Source organism: Urocitellus parryii, chromosome 7, assembly GCF_045843805.1.
Source record: "Urocitellus parryii isolate mUroPar1 chromosome 7, mUroPar1.hap1, whole genome shotgun sequence".
NCBI classification, from domain to species: Eukaryota; Metazoa; Chordata; class Mammalia; order Rodentia; family Sciuridae; genus Urocitellus; species Urocitellus parryii.
The window spans coordinates 136,965,541-136,984,687 of record NC_135537.1 but is presented as its reverse complement, the minus strand read 5'-3'; the positions used below and the strand labels follow the sequence as shown (position 1 = coordinate 136,984,687).

The following is a 19,147-nucleotide window of genomic DNA, read 5'->3' as shown; positions in this document are numbered from 1 at the left end:
TTTGTATATTCTGGTAATTAGGGCTCTATCTGAAGTGTGTGGAGTAAAGATTTGTTCCCAGGATGTAGGCTCCCTGTTTATCTCTCTTATTGTTTCTTTTGCTGAGAAAAAACTTTTTAGTTTGAGTAAGTCCCATTTGTTGATTCTGTTTGTTAACTCTAGCGCTATGGGTGTCCTATTGAGGAATTTGGAGCCCGATCCCACAGCGTGCAGATCATAACCAACTTTTTCTTCTATCAGATGCCATGTCTCTGGTTTAATATCAAGCTCCTTGATCCATTTTGAGTTAACTTTTGTGCATGGCGAGAGATAGGGATTCAGATTCATTTTGGTGCAAATGGATTTCCAGTTTTCCCAGCACCATTTGTTGAAGATGCTATCCTTCCTCCATTGCATGCTTTTAGCCCCTTTATCAAAAATAAGATAGTTGTAGTTTTGTGGATTGGTTACTGTGTCCTCTATTCTGTACCATTGGTCCACCCACCTGTTTTGGTACCAGTACCATGCTGTTTTAGTTACTATTGCTCTGTAGTATAGTTTGAAGTCTGGTATCGCTATACCGCCTGATTCACACTTCCTGCTTAGTATTGTTTTTGCTATTCTGGGTCTTTTATTATTCCATATGAATTTCCTGATTCTTTTATCGATTTCTACAAGATATGCTGTTGGGATTTTGATTGGCATTGCATTGAACTTATATAGGACTTTTGGTAATATCGCCATTTTGATGATGTTGGTTCTGCCTATCCATGAGCAGGGTATATTTTTCCATCTTCTAAGGTCTTCTTCTATGTCTTTCTTTAGGGTTCTGTAATTTTCATTGTATAAATCTTTTACCTCTTTTGTTAGGCTGATTCCCAAGTATTTTATTTTTTGGGGGGATATTGTGAATGGAGTAGTTGTCCTCATTTCCGTTTCATAGGATTTGTCGCTGATATACAGGAATGCCTTTGATTTATGCGTGTTGATCTTATATCCTGCCACTTTGCTGAATTCATTTATTAGCTCTAATAGCTTCTTTGTAGACCCTTTTGGGTCTGCTAGGTATAGAATCATATCATCTGCAAATAGTGATAATTTAAGTTCTTCTTTTCCTATTTTTATGCCTTTAATTTCTTTCGTCTGCCTAATTGCTCTGGCCAGTGTCTCGAGGACTATGTTGAACAGAAGTGGTGAGAGAGGGCATCCCTGTCTTGTACCAGATCTTAGAGGGAATGCCTTCAATTTTTCTCCATTCAGAATGATGCTGGCCTGTGGCTTATCATAGATTGCTTTTACAATGTTGAGGTATGATCCAGTTATCCCTAATTTTTCCAGAGTTTTGAACATAAAGGGATGTTGTACTTTGTCGAATGCTTTTTCTGCATCTATCGAGATGATCATATGGTTCTTAATTTTAAGTCTATTGATGTGGTGGATAACATTTATTGATTTCCGTATATTGAACCAACCTTGCATACCAGGGATGAATCCTACTTGATCATGGTGTATAATTTTTTTGATATGTATTTGAATCCGATTCGCCAGAATTTTATTGAGGATTTTTGCATCAAGGTTCATTAGAGATATTGGTCTGTAGTTTTCTTTCTTTGAAGTATCTTTGTCTGGTTTCGGAATCAGGGTGATGTTGGCCTCGTAGAATGAATTTGGAAGTTCTCCCTCTTTTTCTATTTCCTGAAATAGCTTGAAAAGTATTGGTGTTAGTTCCTCTTTAAAGGTTTTGTAAAACTCTGCTGTATACCCATCCGGTCCTGGGCTTTTCTTAGTTGGTAGTCTTTTGATGGTTTCTTCTATTTCCTCTATTGTTATTGGTCTGTTTAGGTTGTCTATATCCTCCTGGCTCAGTCTGGGCAGATCATAAGACTCAAGGAATTTATCTATGCCTTCACTATCTTCTATTTTATTGGAGTATAAGGATTCAAAGTAATTTCTGATTATCTTCTGTATTTCTGAAGTGTCTGTTGTGATATTGCCTTTTTCATCCCGTATGCTAGTAATTTGGGTTCTCTCTCTTCTTCTCTTCGTTAGTATGGCTAAGGGTCTGTCAATTTTATTTATTTTTTCAAAGAACCAGCTTTTAGTTTTGTCAATTTTTTCAATAGTTTCTTTTGTTTCAATTTCATTAATTTCAGCTCTGATTTTAATTATTTCTTGCCTTCTACTTCTTTTGCTGTTGTTTTGCTCTTCTTTTTCTAGGATTTTGAGATGAAGTATGAGATCATTTATTTGTTGGTTTTTTCTTTTTTTGAGGAATGAACTCCAAGCAATGAATTTTCCTCTTAGAACTGCTTTCAATGTGTCCCATAGATTCCGATATGTTGTGTCTGTGTTTTCATTTAACTCTAGGAATTTTTTAATTTCCTCCTTGATGTCTTCTAAAACCCATTGATCACTCAGCAACCTGTTGTTCATTCTCCAGGTGATGCTTGATTTTTCCTTTCTTCTTTTATCATTGATTTTCAGTTTCATTCCATTATGATCAGATAAGATGCATGGTATTATCTCTACCCCTTTGTATTGTCTAAGAGTTGCCCTGTGACATAGTATATGGTCTATTTTTGAGAAGGTTCCATGTGCTGCTGAGAAAAAAGTGTAGCTACTTGAAGTTGGGTGGTATAGTCTATATATGTCAATTAAGTCTAGGTTGTTAATTATGTTATTGAGTTCTATAGTTTCCTTATTTAACTTTTGTTTGGAAGATCTGTCCAGTGGTGAGAGAGGTGTGTTGAAGTCTCCCATGATTATTGTATGGTGGTCTATTAGACTCTTGAACTTGAGAAGAGTTTGCTTGATGAACACGGCTGCACCATTATTTGGGGCATATATATTTATGATTGTTATGTCTTGTTGGTGTATGGTTCCCTTGAGCAGTATGAAGTGTCCTTCTTTATCCCTTTTGATTGTCTTTGGCTTGAAATCTATTTTATTAGATATGAGTATGGACACTCCTGCTTGTTTCCGCGGTCCATATGAGTGATATGCTTTTTCCCAACCTTTCACCTTCAGTCTATGTATATCTTTTCCTATCAAATGCGTCTCCTGTAGACAGCATATTGTTGGGTCTTGTTTTGTGATCCATTCTACTAGCCTGTGTCTCTTAATTGGTGAGTTTAAGCCATTAACATTTAGGGTTATTATTGAGATGTGGTTTGTTCTTCTATCCATAATTGTTTATTGATGTTACTAAACCTGATTTGTTATCCTCTTTGACTACTTTCCCCCCTTTACTGTCCTACCTCCCATTGTTGGTTATCAATGTTAGTTTCCATTTCCTCTTCCTGTAATGTTTTGCCAAGGATTTTTTGAAGAGATGGTTTTCTAGCTGCGAATTCTTTTAACTTTTGTTTATCGTGGAAGGTTTTAATTTCATCTTCTAACCTGAAGCTTAATTTCGCCGGATACATGATTCTTGGTTGGAGCCCATTGTCTTTCAGTGTTTGAAATATGTTATTCCAGGATCTTCTAGCTTTCAGAGTCTGTGTTGAGAGATCAGCTGTTATCCTGATTGGTTTACCCCTAAATGTAATCTGCTTTCTTTCTCTTGCAGCTTTTAAAATTCTCTCCTTATTCTGTATGTTGGACATCTTCATTATAATGTGTCTAGGTGTGGATCTCTTATGATTTTGCACATTCGGCGTCCTGTAGGCTTCTAGGATTTGGGATTCTGTCTCAATCTTCAATTCTGGGAAGTTTTCTCGTATTATTTCACTGAATAGACTGTTTATTCCTTTGGCATGGAGCTCTGTGCCTTCCTGTATCCCAATGACTCTTATATTTGGTCTTTTGATATTGTCCCATAATTCTTGGATGTTCTGCTCATGGTTTCTTAGCAGACTTGCTGAGCTGTCTATGTTCTTTTCCAGCTGAAATACTTTGTCTTCATTGTCTGATGTTCTCTCTTCTAAGTGATCTACTCTGCTGGTAGTATTCTCAATTGAGTTTTTAAGTTGGTTTATTGTTTCCTGCATTTCTAGAATTTCTATTTGTTTGTTTTTTATTACTTCTATCTCCCTGTGAAATTGATCTTTTACTTCCTGGATTTGTTTGTCAATGTGATCTTTCATTGTCTGATTTTGCTGTCTCATGTCTTCCTTGAGACTCCAGATCATCTGAAGCATATATATCCTGAACTCTTTATCTGATATTCCATCTGTTGCAGCTATTACCTCTTCTAAAGTTGAGTTGACCTGCATTGCTTGTGGTCCTTTCTTTCCTTGTCTTTTCATACTGCTCGCGTTTCTTTCTGCTTGGTGCAACTGTTGTGTTTTTGAAATTTACCCCCTATTTATTTATGTTGCTCTTGTATAGTTGGAAAGTCTCCCTTGCAGGGTGGGTAGTGGCTGTGCTCCTCCTCTAATTATGGTGGTCTATCTATCACGCTGATCGGTCACAGGTCTGCCCCCCCTGCGGGCACAGGAGGCGGCTTTGCTCTGCCCCCACTCCAATTGTGGTAACGTAACTACCACGCCCTGGGGTCGTAGGTCCTGATCTGGATGTGGGTGGCGGCTCTGCTGGGTCCCCACTCCAATTGGTGTGACGAGTCTACCACGCTGGCATACTTCTAGGCCGGTGGGTCACAGTTCTGCACAGCCCCCACTCCCAATGGGAGTACCTGACTACCTCTCCAACGGGTCGCTGGGCCCCCTCCGGACCCGGGCGGCGACCCTGCTCCGCCCCCACTCCAACCAGTGTGACGCAACTGCCTCGGTGTTACGTGTCCACCACTCTGGCAAGCTACCTGGCCTGTCTTGCCAGTGGGCCGCAGGTCTGCCTGCACGCTCTGCACAGCCCCTACTCCAAATGAGGTTACTTGGCTACCGCTTCGCGGGGCCGCTGGTCCTATTCTAGGCGTGGGCGGCTACTCTCTTCAGACCCAGCTGCGTTTGGGGTGTCATGCTACCACGCCGGCGGGACACTTGGCCTGCTCTGGGTGCAGGTGGAAGCTCCACTCTGCCCCCACAGCACCCAACAGGACCCTGACTGAGAGGCAGACACCGCTGGTTCCCTAGCCTTGGGTCAAAGCAGCTTCGGTAGCCAGAACCCGCCTCTCCTATCTCGATACACTCTCCGCTGGGAGCTGGCTCCAGCGAGCGACGTGATTTTTTCTTAATTAATTTTTGATAGTTCATTATGATGAACAGAAATGCTACTGTAGATAAACTTATCAACAAAAAATTTTCTTCTCTATCTCAACCTCTTCTGTAGTTCAATGTATATCAATCTTCTGTAGCTGTTCCCCATTAATTTCTGAGAATTAGGCATATTAGAGATTCTCTTTTTTACAGTTTCCTCCCTTGTATGATGAGCCTTAGTTAATAGCAGTTGCTGGGTTCTTCTGCTTTATCTCTATTCATATTCAAAACCAGCCTCATTGAACTCTTCAAAGATGCCTGCTTTACCAGGCAGAGTTCCCTACCAGAAATCCACATCCTGGCACTGGGAGATCCAGCTCCGAACCCCAGTACCAAGTTCACTAGGCAGACCCTCTTTTCAGAGGTCTCCTCTGCAGCTCTGAGGGGTCATCTATCACCTCTTCCCCAGCATTTATCCGATGTGCTACATTTCTAATGGTAGTAGCTGTTTATCTTATAATTTCTTTATGGAACACTTTTTATTTTATTTGTGTATTTTTGCTTTCATTTGTGCTATATGGTTGTACATAAAAATCCATTTTTAACATAATTATGCATGCATGGGATTTAATTTACTCCATTACAGTCCCTGGTTTACCTTCTTTCTTCCTCCTCTTCTCTCCCTTTATTCCCCTTCTTCTATTCTACCTATCTACTTTTAAGAAACCAGCCTTTACCTCAGAGAAAAGGCTGTCCAAGGAAGGGGCATGACTCTTGTCCTTGGAGAAACCCACAGAGCACTTCTAGGCACAGACCCACCCTGCTGAGTTGTTTATCTACAAATAACAGGAGAGATCTGTGGAGCCAGGTGTCCCTGACTCAGTCAGGCTAGGTGAGGACCCATAGCAACTCCCAATCAGCCACCAATCAGCATGAGACAGGGAAAATACCTGGGATTCTAGATGACCCTCCCAGTAGTTTATGGTGGTTGATAACATGTTGGGAAACCATGTAGTTCAGCACATACCCCCCCCTTGTGACTTAAACCAATCAGTTCAAACAAATCCCCCTCTTGTACTAACCAATCACCCTTACCCAACTTGCTCCTGCCAGTGAATGTGCTAATCATGTTTTAGAGTTGTTTTATGATTTTCCCGCGATGTGTGATGATTTGCTAAGAGGTGCTATGATGTATGTGAAGTCCCTACCTTTCCCAAAGAGGGTATAAAACTGCTGCAAACCCTAGGCTCGGGGCCTCTCAGCGTCACCAGTTGCTGTGTGCACACAGTGGACCAAGCTAGCTCGCAATAAACACCTCTTTGCTGCTTACATCGATCTTGGTCTCTGGTAGTCTTTTGGGGGTCCCGAATTCGTGCAAAAATTCCTGACCTTAGATGCACAAATTTCAGTCTCTCCATTTACTGTGGTTTTAGCTGTGGGCTTTGTATACCTGTCTTTTATTATGTTGAAGTAGTTTCCTTCTATTCCTACTTTAATGTACATTTTTATCTTGTTTGGTTTTGTTAAATGTTTTTCTGCATCAATTTTAATGATCATAGTTTTTGTATAATTTGATGTATTTCATTAATTGATGTAGGTTGAACCATCCTTGCATCCCATTATAAATCTCACCTGCTCAGGAGTATGGATTTTTTTCAATGTGCTGTCCAATTCAATTTGCTATATTTTTTTGTTTTGTTTTGAGGATTTTTGTATTACTAGTCACTTGGGCATATTGCTATTTAGTTTTCTTATTATATCCTTGATTGTGGTTTTGGGGCAATGACTAACCTCTCAGCATGAGGTTGGGAGGGCTACCTTCTCTTCATTCTTTAAAAGAGTTTAAGAAAGATTGCTGTAAACTCTTCAAATAGTTTCTAGATTATCTAGTAAGTCATCAATCTATTCTAATTTTTCAAAGGGAAGATTTGCTAATCAAAATCCGCCTTCTAAAAAAATTGAACTCTCAATGTTTTATTTTCACATTTGAAAAAAAAAGGTAATAGTAAAGTAAGCAGAATTCTCTCACAGAAGCATTGGAAGTGCTGCTTATTCATGCCATGAGCAGAGTGCTCTCTAGCAGCACAATTAGCACAACATCTTCAGTTCCTTCTCAACTTTATTGGCACATTACTCTTGCAACATGCTTTGGAGCACTAATTTTCTCAGTCCTTTTGTTGGTCTCTTAGTTTCCCCAAAGGTCCCTACTTGCACCAGACATCTGAGGCTTACATCAGTTGCCTCTGGGTGTTGTGTGCTAGAGGCACAAGGTTAATGTGGGAGGAATTCTCAGGAGACAGAACTCTGAAGATGAGTTCCCAGAGGTTATCCGCCATCTTTTTAGCTTAATGAGCTCCATGACTGTTCTTCAAAAACTTAATTTGCCGGATTCCAAAACTTCCACTAATTATTCCAGCCATCAATTATCTCTATGTTTTGCTCTTGATTATGCCTCTGTCCCGAGTGGCCCTCTAACTGTGCCAGAGGGGGCTGGGAGTGCTTACTGCTCACAGTAAGCAGGCTGTCTGCAGGATACCAGGGTGGAAATCCAAAAAAATCATTGTCAAAAAACAACGCTGAAGATATTTTCCCTTATGTTCCTGTCCAGAAGTTTGATTGTTTTAAGCCTAACATTTATGTCACTCATCCATTTCAAGTTGATTTTACATGTGACATAAGATAAGGGCCCAGTTTCATTCTTTTTCTTGTGGAAATTCATTTTTCTCTTAGCCATATGTATGGAAGAGACTTCCGTTTCCTCCACGTGTCTTCTTGGTGCTCTTGTTGAAATTTTGTCCACCTGACCACAGAACAGTGTGCTGACTTTAATTCTTTAGGATAATACCATCCATACTGTTAAACTAAACTTCTAGCACATAAAACAGAACTAATGTTTAGATTAGTTCTGCACTCTTTACATTGTTCCATTTGTCTATGTTCTTAGTTTTATGCCAGTGCTATACTCTAGAATGCTATGGCTTTTTAAAAATATCTGAAATTAGAAAGCATAATGCCTCCAATTTTTCCTCAGCATCTCTGCAAACATTTCAGGGTTTCGTGGTTTCAGACAAATGTTTGGAATTTTTTTTTCTATTTTTGTAAAGAACGTTTTTGAGATTTTTTTTTTTTTTATCAGGGATTGAACTCAGGGGCACTTGACCACTGAGGCAGGGTCTCACTGAGTTGCTTAGCACCTCACTTTTGCTGAAGCTGCTTTGAACTTGTGATTCCCCTGCCTTAGACTCCTGAGCTGCTGGGATTACAGGCGTGTGCCACCATGCCTGGCTTGTTTCATATTTTTTATTGGAGCATTATAGTAGTACATAATGGGATTCATTGTTACATATTTGTATGTGTATATAGCAATGTAATTTGGTCAATATGACTCTCCAATTTTACCATTTCCCTCTCCTCCTTCCTCTACTGAATTTTTCCTCTATTCTACTGATCTCCCTTTGATTTTCATGAGACCCACCCCCCGACACATACCTTTTTATCTTCTTTAGCTTCCTCATCTGAGAAAAAAAATATAAAACCCTTGACTTTCTGTGTTTGGCTTATTTTGCTTAATATAATTTTTTCAAGTTTCATTCATTTTCCTGTAAATGACACAATTTCATGCTTCTTTATGACTGAAAAAAAAATCTGTGATTATTACTACATACTCTTTATCCATTCATCCATGAACAGATACCTGGGCTGGTTCCAAAGTTTGACTATTATGAATTGTGCTACTATAAACATGGGTATGTCTGTATCAGTACAGTGTACTGACTTTAATTCTTTAGGATAATACCGTCCATACTGTTTAACTAAACTTCCAGCACATAAAACTTTAAAGGAAATATTCAAAATACATTCAAAACATAGCATTGTTTGTTTTTCAATTATAATATGGAAACAAATGAAAAAGAACACCAATGTAGATGATATTTCATATGCACAAGATAAACCCACCATCTTTCAAATTTTAAAAAATAATTTAAATTCCACACAAGAATTTTATTTGTGCATTGAGGAATATTAAAGGATGTTCATGGTGTGTGTAGTATGCAAGAGAATATAAAGAAGTTAACCTGAGATTAACCTGCATGGAGATTGGAATCTGAGCTTTGGTTTTGCTTGCTGGTTATTTCCACAATTTCCTACAACACATCTTCTTGGATATGATGTTCAAATGTTTTTCTTTTCTAGAATTAATAGATATATGTTCAAAGGGGCTGGAAGCTGAGTTGAGATCATACCCTTCTCATTCTTCACCCTCAGTAATGCCTGCTGACATTATCCTCAGGGCGAAAAGAGATTGCTATTCCATTCAGGAGACAACAGGTATGTGGAGATCAGGCACCATCTTAAAAGCCCAGGCACACATTATATTGTGCTCTATAATGTAGCTAACTTTGTATTTTTGCAGATGAATCTCCAACTTGCTGAGTTCTGTGTGTGTGTATAGTCATTTGTCTGTATATGAGTTATTGTGGGTCTCCTACTTTATTTAGAAATTTGGTAGAATGTTCTACCAATGCACATAAGTGAGTTTCTTCCCTATATACTTTTATATATTGGGTGAGATCTGGTCTCATGTGGATAAAAAGGTTTCATAGCCACATTTAATGTTAGAAGAAACATTTCCAATTTACTATCGTGTGCAAAAACAAATTTAGTGCTTGTATCTTTAAGAGAAAGCATTTGATTAAACTCTACGACCACTGGACTGGGATAGTTAGGACTTGCTGGACACAGACTTAGGACTTGGGATAGTTCTTGCTATCAATCATTATTTTCAGTTGCTGTTTTCTCCTATTTTTATTTGTTATTGCACCAGATGGATTTTTTCCAATAAAAATGTAGTTTACTTAAAAAAAATCTTTTGCCTGAACATTTTTTGTAATTTTCATCTATGAATTTTTTTCTCTACTCTTTGGATACACATGGTTTTTTTTTCATTTATTTTCCTATTAGTCCTTTTTAAAAAATATGTTATTATTACTATTGTTATTTTTAGTTGTAGATAGACACAATACCTTTATTTTATTTTTATGTGGTGCTGAGGATCGAACCCAGGGACTTGCACATACTAGGCAAGTGCTCTACCGCTGAGCCACAACCCCAGCCCCCATTAGTCCTTTAATCTTCATGTATTTTTGTAAAGGCAACATTTAATGTAATTGGATTTTCTATAAATGTATAAAAATATTGTCATTTGAAATATTTGGTTTTTTACATTTATAAGTATATTTATTTCACTGTTTGAAAATATAAACATAAATGGCAAGCAGAAGATGTAGTTGATTGGACCATATATGAATATAGAGCTTTGGCCACTCTCTCCACTAACATCACAGGGAGCCAGCCTTCTGAAGACCAGACCTATAGCAAGGGACACCGCCACCTTTAGGGGCATGGGCACCCAGCTCATGGCCTTACCTCGCTCTGCTAGCTGGGACCATGCTTTCTCATAGGAGTGCTCCAGGTGTTCCTATTTTTCATGAGTTTTTATTTGCTGCTCAGGAAAATTATGTGGGAAGGACATTAGTTAAAATCACACAGAACATCCAGAGAAGAATCTGCATAAATCTATTCATTGTGATGGTGGCTTCAGTTGCAGTGTCTGGACAGCAATGACAGCTGAAGGGTGATCATCAGCATTTTCTGAGGTCCCTTGTTGGCACATGTAATACTGACGCTACTTTGCAAAGACACCGTGCTTGCCTGGTGGCATGATCTTTTTTTTTTTTTTTTTTTTTTTTTTTTTTTTTAAATTTTAAAGAGAGAGTGAGAGAGGAGAGAGAGAGAGAGAGAATTTTTAATATTTATTTCTTAGTTCTCGGCGGACACAACATCTTTGTTGGTATGTGGTGCTGAGGATCGAACCCGGGCCGCACGCATGCCAGGCGAGCGCGCTACCGCTTGAGCCACATCCCCAGCCCCAGGTGGCATGATCTTGTCACTTGATCTTCTGAGTAAAATGGGAGGCCAAGAGTAAGCAGTAATGCCTATAAAGTCAAGTAAACTGTGCAGTCTCAGGTCACTGCTTAGAAATTTATTGGAGATTTGGACATAGCCAAGAATGCCTAGGCCAATGCCAAGTGCTTGCTTTGGTTGTGCGCCCTCTTGTGTTCACCGTTAAGATGTGCGCTATTCAGTGAAGAAGGGCAGGTGCTCCTCCTGTCAGTAGAAGGGCCTTGGTTGATGCAGGCTTATGAATATTCAAGGATACATCTTCTGGTTTTCTTCAAGTATTCCAGGTAAATAAATTCTAAATCATTTGAATTCAGGATATATATGCTCATCAACATTTACAGAACGACAGTGATGTAGAATATGTATTATGTGATGTTAACAATTGGTCTGCTTAAAGCAATAAACACCACAATGAATTAGTTGACAGATCTAATTTCTTAATTGTTTAAAATTTGTGTCAAGTGGCCACACGCAGTGGCACACGCCTATAATCCCAGTGACTCTGGAGGCTGAGGTAAGAGGATTGCAAGTTCAAAGCCAGCCTCAGCAAAAGCAAGGCATGTAGCAACTCAATGAGACCCTGTCTGTAAATAAAATACAAAATAGAGCTAGGGATGTGGCTCAGTGGCTGAGTACCCCTTAGCTTAATCCCCAGTATACACTACCATAAAAAATTGTATCAAGTGAAAAAAAAAGAGATTTAGAACTAATGGACATCTAAAGATGAAAAATATCTACATTACCACATTCAAGTTGACAACAAAAGTTATCACCGATTAATAAAAAATATACTTGGTTTTGAACTAGGGGCACTTAACAACTGACCCATATCCCCTGTCTATTTTTTAAAACATTATATTTGAGTCAGGGGTCATTAAATTGCCCAGGATGGCCTCAAACTTGGGGCACTCCTCCCTAGCTTCCTGAGTAACTGGAATTGCACACATGCAACACAGGCCAAGCTGTGTGTGTTTATGTATTGTCTATACTCCACAAGACAAATCTACTGAGCACAACTCAAGAAGCACATTCTTTGGCAGAGTAGACATTAATGTACATACATACATACATACAAATACATGTGTGTATATATGCACGTCTGTCTCTAAGCCGTCTGCATATCTAAGCACCTTCCCTCCAAAAATCTGACAGACCCTCCACAGGGCCCCATGAGCTCCTGTGCTGCAGCCAGATAAACCCCAATATTATCAACCTCTACTATGAAATTATTAAAATTTCTTTCACTAACAGGCATTTCCATGTTTCCCAGGTTCTGCATTTCCAAGCTCTCTCAGCGAGTGCCCCTAGGAATTCTTAATCAATGTTATCTATAAACAAAATATCCAGTAATAGGCACCAAATATATTCCCAGGGCAAGCTCCCTAGAGAGCTCCAATCACATTACCTCATTTTCCCTGATGGTGTGGAAGTGGTAACAAGGCCCATTATTTAATGGACATGCAGAAGAACCAGCCACTCCACCCACCTCTCCAGCCTTCTCCTCTCTAGGACTTGCTGACTTGCTGATGAGGAGGTTCTGCTCTGCCCTCACTTGGATGTGTCTGGATGCAAAAAGTAAGTGTTGCTTCATGCGAGATCTGATTGGTTGAGATAAAACCTAATAGACACCGAACTGCAAGTGATGTCTTTAATTTTAATTTTTCTTGACTTCCATTTATTTTAGAATGTTACAGGGCTAGAAAGGCTCAGATAAAATGGGTGGATTATTTGCATTTTACACCCAGTAAGAGTTTAAATTCCCCACCACGTCTGCATATCAGTTATGTACAAGAACACATGTCTACTTCCAGCTGGACAGTTTTATTTATATCCCAGATGGGAATCACTGCTAATTCCTACTTCTGCGGCTGTTTAAATAACTTTAAATCTGTTGAGGAATGTTGACAGCATCAAATGGCTCACTCCACGGAGATGAATCCTCTTTATCATCCCCCATTATTTACTTGAAGATATCCACAAATAACATTGTTTTAGCTTTCCAATTTTGCAGGAATTGTGAGCTAATGCATACATCCTCTGGTAAACACAACTCAGATGTAGGGGTCCAGCTTGCTTCATTTGCACCCCCAACTGCTATCATAGACTCAGGTCTAATTGGGGAAACATGGGGTGAATGTGTCTCCAGAAAACCCCAACTGTTCAGAGAAAAGATATAAAGTGTTCACACTTATTGAGCAAGAATAATCCACCAGATACTCTTAGATAATTGCCCGTGAATCCTGTTTAAGCAGGAGTTTATTTACAAGCATGTGGACACTCAAGACATCATAACCATGTAGACACTGCAAGTCTGAAGTCCTTGACTGACCAGCTGTGAGCAGGACACAGATGGCCTTTCTGTGAGGTATGTGGTCAGCCTATAGTCTTTGTGAGGATAATTGAAAAAAAAATAAGAAAGAAACCAAAAGACCAATTGTGTCTGTCCTTGTAAAGCTGAAGTGGGAACAGAGGACAGAAGGCAGCCTAGCTAATCTAGCAGGGGGCAATGGGTGACCAGAGGAGGGGGTGGGAAGGAAAAATTCAGGCAGGACAGTGGCAGCTGGGATCCCAGGGACAACAACAGCATTGCCTCCATCCGAAGAACATGCCTCTGTTAAGGGATTGCACTAAGGAGCTTCAGTTCAGGACCACCTACCTGTCCCCTCCAACACCTAGCAACACCCTAAAGGAAACCACACAGATTCATGAAGATGCAGGAACATGAGATGCACACTGCTGGGTTGATACACCTGTTTTAAACTATTGTTTCATATGTGGTTTTCATGATTTATTTTTTGGCAATGGAAACGATGCTTTCTCTTTTGCAATTACATACACATTCAAGCAGAAAGGCAGATAAACAGGCTATTAACCCTGGGGAACAAATGTATTCATGGGCCAGTGAGAGCAGTAGCATGCTCCCACAGGACATTTCTTTCATTGGTTGGCATCCTCTAGAAAGAAGAGTATTCAAGGATACTGGGTTAAAGCTTAATTTTGTTAACAAAGACCTTCTCAGGGGAATAATGTTTTACTGTTTAGAAGGCACAAGTTTTCACGATGCAAATGTTCATTAGCACAATTTTAATTTCCAGAACTACTAATATTAGCAATCATCTGAACTTCAGTGACTCCTGGTGAGACCCACTATATTCTATTCACCTCCACGTACAATTGGTAACAACTGTTTCAGCATCCATCCAAGCATGCATCCCACACTCAGGATTTGACATCTATCTTCCAAAATCCCAGGGATGAACTCACCAGCCAGGGTTCCTCAGGTCCTCCTGAAATGAGGGAGGACTGAGGAAGTGGTTCAGGGATGGAAAGGAGGGACATGTAGCTCCCAACCCTCCTGGATTAGCCTCAGCCCAAGCACACACTCTCACCTGTTCTTTGAACCTTGAACCAGGAGCCACAGACGCACCTGGGTGTCTCTGGCATGAGCCAGGTGGGCATTCTGCTAACTGCTGCTTCATCCCTGACCACCTGAGCATTCACACCCTTCTGGGTTTCCCCAAGAACCTCTATGCACACCCATCCCCACACCATTCTTTGAATTATTTTTCTTTGCACTTGACAAGGGATATATGTGACAGATTGCATCAGGAATTCTAGGAAGGAGAAGACCCCAAGGTACCTCTCCCACACTATAGGTACTCTAGGGGTTGTACTCTGCACAACTTGCCATTCCCCAAGTATTGCACAGATGTCTCCATCCAATGGAACATAGCTTTGGTAGCAGCCACCCCTAAATCAATGCTCTTTACTGTTCTCCAAGTCCATTCTATCTGCCCACTGCCTGGACTGGAGTCAATGATTGAAGGGTCCCACTCAACTGTCCTCTTTCAGTTCTTACTAATGTTGAATACAGAGAGGAGCTGTGGGAATCAGAGATGGACTGTGTTCTTGGCTCTCCAGTTCTGCTGCAGATAGGGAACGCCTCCCCTGGAGTTTGGGCAAATTGGGGAAGGGCAGGCTCAAAACAGCAAATAAGCTTCTTCTAGTGTGGTTCTGTTGAGTGTCTGCAAGATTCCTAACTGTCCTTATGAGGAGCTTGAGCACTACCACTGCTGGAAATACTAGAGCAAGCTCCTACAGATCCACATCTAAAAGCCAAGTGTATGAAGGGCAGTGTCTCAGGTTGCACTCAGGCTGCTCACTCCTTTATTCTCCACTGAGCATCAACTGGGCTTGGTCCTGAGCACTGACTGCATAAAGAGAAAGACAGAGCCCCATCCTACTCAGAAGGATCATGCCTGAAGAGGAAAAAAATGGAAAGTAGGAAATAAATACTAAACCCAGACCTCTAAGGTGTAGGGATTTAGTATGCACACTTAGAATCAAGGCTTACATCAAGGTTATACATTCATTCCCTGGGCTTTAGCAGAGTTGTTTTATAAAAGATTCCTCAAAACTGTTTTTAGGTATTCTAACTCCAATATGTTTATTGTGATCAACTTAACCTCAATGTGTTTGAGTATATGAAACAATTCTAGGACTCTTCCACATGAGGTGACAGTGGACAAATATTTACATGGATGTATTTAATCATGTCACAGGAAACATTCCACTGTTGATTTTCTTACTCTCTTATTTCACTTAGCATGAAGTTCTCCAGTTCCATCCCCTTTCCCCAGCTCCATCCATTTACCAACAAATGACACCATTTCATTATTTTTTATGGCTCAGTAAACTCCATAGCATATATAGACCACATTGTCTTTATCCATTCACTCTTCATATGCACATGGGCTGATTCCATATCTTAGCTATTGGGAGTCATGCTGTAAACATGGAGGGATGTGGCTGTGTCACTATAGTATGCTTATTTTAGCTCTTTTGGATGAATAAAATGGAGTGGGACAGCGGGCTCATATAAAGGTTTCATTTCTAATCTTTGGAGATATCTAGTGTTTTCAAAAGTATTATTCCATATTGCAAAATCCAGTTGTTTGAATTACACATGGCACAATGATCAAGAATCTTCTAAATGACAAGGCTTTTTCTGCAGGTCATAGACTGAGCTCTGAAGATGGGCTTCTACTTTATTCTTTCTGAGAAAAGAGGTCCATCCTACCTCCTTTCAGATAACATTTGCAGTATAAAAAGAGACCCAACCAAACTTCACAGACAGATGGAATCCTGATTGGCAGTTAACACATTCCTGTTCTCTCCTGTATGTTCTGCTAAAAGTTTTGCTGAAGAGTGACTGCATTTAATTCTCTGCTTTAACCCCCTCCTCCTTCTCCTCTTCCTCCTGATCTGGTCCTCCTTCCTCCATATCTTTTGTTCCTTGTCATTGGTTTTGTTGTTGTTTTGTGTTTATATTATTACCTAGAAGTTGATCTAGAAGTTGAGGTAGACTTTCTTGGTTTTTAACGTATTAAATATTTTCTGATCAATATGTTAATTGTACTTCACAAATTTTAAAAAATCATTAATTTAGTAAATCCTTAAACTACAAAAAAACAGTAAAATCATTCAACTTTACAAAAAAATAAAATCAAATCAATAGTTTAGGGAAGGACAGCAAAATTGACACCAGTAAAGGAAACTGGGCAAGAAGGTAATCATACAAAAAAAAATCTAGGAGGGCTTGGGGAATGTATAGGCAGTCACACCAGGAGGAAGAAAGGAGTTAAAAAATACACATCTCTCCATTGGCTAAAACATCACTGATAGAGTTAATGTTGAAACACCATAAAGTGGTGAACTGTGGCAATGTATGAAGTAAATACATGAAACTTCTTACCTGAAGCCATCCAAAATGAAGGGTGAGGAAAAATTGGTGAGACATCTCTCCTCTCTTATCATCTTTCCTCTCTTCTTCTCTCTTCTCCTTCTCTTCTTGTCTCCTCTCCTCTGTTCTGCCCTTCTGTGTTCTCCTCTTCCTCTCTCCCATGAGGCAATGTTTTCCAGCAATGTGATGAGAGCAGTTGACTTGGACACAGGATGCAGATTGGTTCATCAAAATCATCACATAATTCCCTGAGTTATGATCATTACATAAGCTGCTTCTTGGGCATTTTTCCATTGAGAGAAGATGTACCTCTGTAGACAAAAGCCCTTCGTGGACAAGGTTTCCAGCTCATCTCCCATTTCTGTTCTCTTGCTTAGCTCTCTGTTGCCACTGCATCCAAACACAACTTCAGAGAGAGAGAAATGTTCAATCACACCAGAGTGACCCAGTTCATCCTCAGGGGCTTCTCAGACATCCCAGAATGGAGATTAGTGGCTGTCTTATTTTTCTCCTGGGTCTATGCCTTTGCCCTCCTGGGGAATATCTCAGTCATCATAGCTGTGGTTAGAGACAGCCGCCTGCACTCGCCCATGTACTTCTTCCTGAAGAATCTGTGTTTTGTGGATCTGAGCTACACCTCGGTCACCATCCCCAAGGCACTGGCTACCACCCTTGAGGGATCTGGGGTCATTTCCTACTTTGAGTGTGTCACTCAGCTTTACATGTTTTTTACACTTGCTTCAACCGAGTGCTTTCTGCTCACGGCCATGGCTTATGACCGGTGCATGGCCATCTACAGGCCCTTGCTCTATGGGGCCATCATGAGCCAGAGGCTTTGCTGTGCCTTGGTGGTCCTGGCCTGGGTGGGCGGGGCCCTCTATGCAGCCTTCCTGGCCCTCAACACTTTCTCCCTTCCCTTCTGTGGGCCCAACGTTATTGAGCACTTCTTCTGCGACATTCCTCCTCTCATGAGACTCTCCTGTGCCGACTTCCACTCCAGAGAGGAGGTGGACTTCGCTGTGGGCAGCTGCATCATCATGAGCTCCTTTGCCCTCAAGGTCCTCTCCTACATCCGCATCATCTCCACCCTCCTGCGGATGCCCTCCGTGGATGGCCGGTGGAAGGCCTTCTCCACCTGCTCCTCCCACCTGACCACAGTCCTTCTGTTTTACACCAGTGGAAGCTTCACCTACTTGAGGTCTGCCTCTCAGTACTCCCCCACCCAGGGTCGCCTGGCATCCATTTTCTACTCCATCCTCACCCCTTCCTTGAATCCTGTCATCTACTGTCTCAGGAACCGAGACATGAAGGTCGCGCTACACAGACTGTTCTGTCAGAGAAAGTTCTGAGTGCTAGCCACTGCAGTGTGGGCTCGTGTCCAGGGGTCTGACGACCAGAGGGTGCAGACAAACCTTACCCCATTCCTCCCCCTGATTCTTCATCCTGCAGACCCCTCCCCACACGGCCACCTGCTGCTTCTCCTCTCTCTCCAGATGATCTTTTGCTTCAGTGGTTTTATATACTTTTCCACCACAGAAAAACAAATTTTGATTTCTTCAGTTAGCACCCTAAAAATCACTTCTTTTTAATATTTATTTTTAGTTGGACACAATATCTTTATTGTGTCTAAAAAAATTCTTCTTCCATCCAGTGTATCTGTAAGAATTCATGATCTTTTTTTTTCCTCTGAGCTTTTCTTATATGGTACTCTCAGATCTTTATCATCATTCTCATGTAATGGCCCCTAATCTTGAATTTTAATCTTTCTCTTGACACCCTGTCTTTGAATGTAACATAAGAAACACATTTTTAACCTTTCTAAAATCTACTTATTCCTTTCCCACTCTTTCAAACTGCCTTACTATTCCTAATTCATTTATTTAGCCCATGCTCTGCTTAGATCTTGAAGCCAATGAGTAGAACCCATTCTCATTTCATCTTTGAAGTTGTTGAAAATGGAAAGCCATATTGAAATGGAAATGGAAATGGAAAGCTATCCATATGCTCTACTACTAGCTATTATCCCAGACCCAATAATCTAATTTTAGACATTGTTTAGCTTTTGACAGCTCCTTCTTTGCAATAGAGTCAAGTTAAATAAAATAAAAAGTTTTGTTGTGATCTATGTGATAGAGTGCCATGAACATGCTGAATTGACAATCACATGATTTGGGGTATGAAATGATTGACAACTTTTTATTTTTTTATTTTTTTTATTGGTTGTTCAAAACATTACAAAGCTCATGACATATCATCTTCCATACATTTGATTCAAGTGGGTTATGAACTCCCATTTTTTACCCCAAATACAAGTTGCAGAATCACATCGGTTACACATCCACATTATTACATAATACCATATTAATGA

General features: G+C 40.3%; 1 protein-coding gene across 1 annotated transcript; it reads left to right on the top strand.

Annotated features, from left to right (window-relative positions):
* Positions 1–17,201: 17,201 nt before the first annotated feature.
* On the top strand, positions 17,202–18,128 carry LOC144256221 (olfactory receptor 5AR1-like). Its single transcript, XM_077801308.1, has one exon. The coding sequence runs from the start codon at positions 17,202–17,204 to the stop codon at positions 18,126–18,128; it is 927 nt and encodes a 308-aa protein (XP_077657434.1).
* Positions 18,129–19,147: the final 1,019 nt, after the last annotated feature.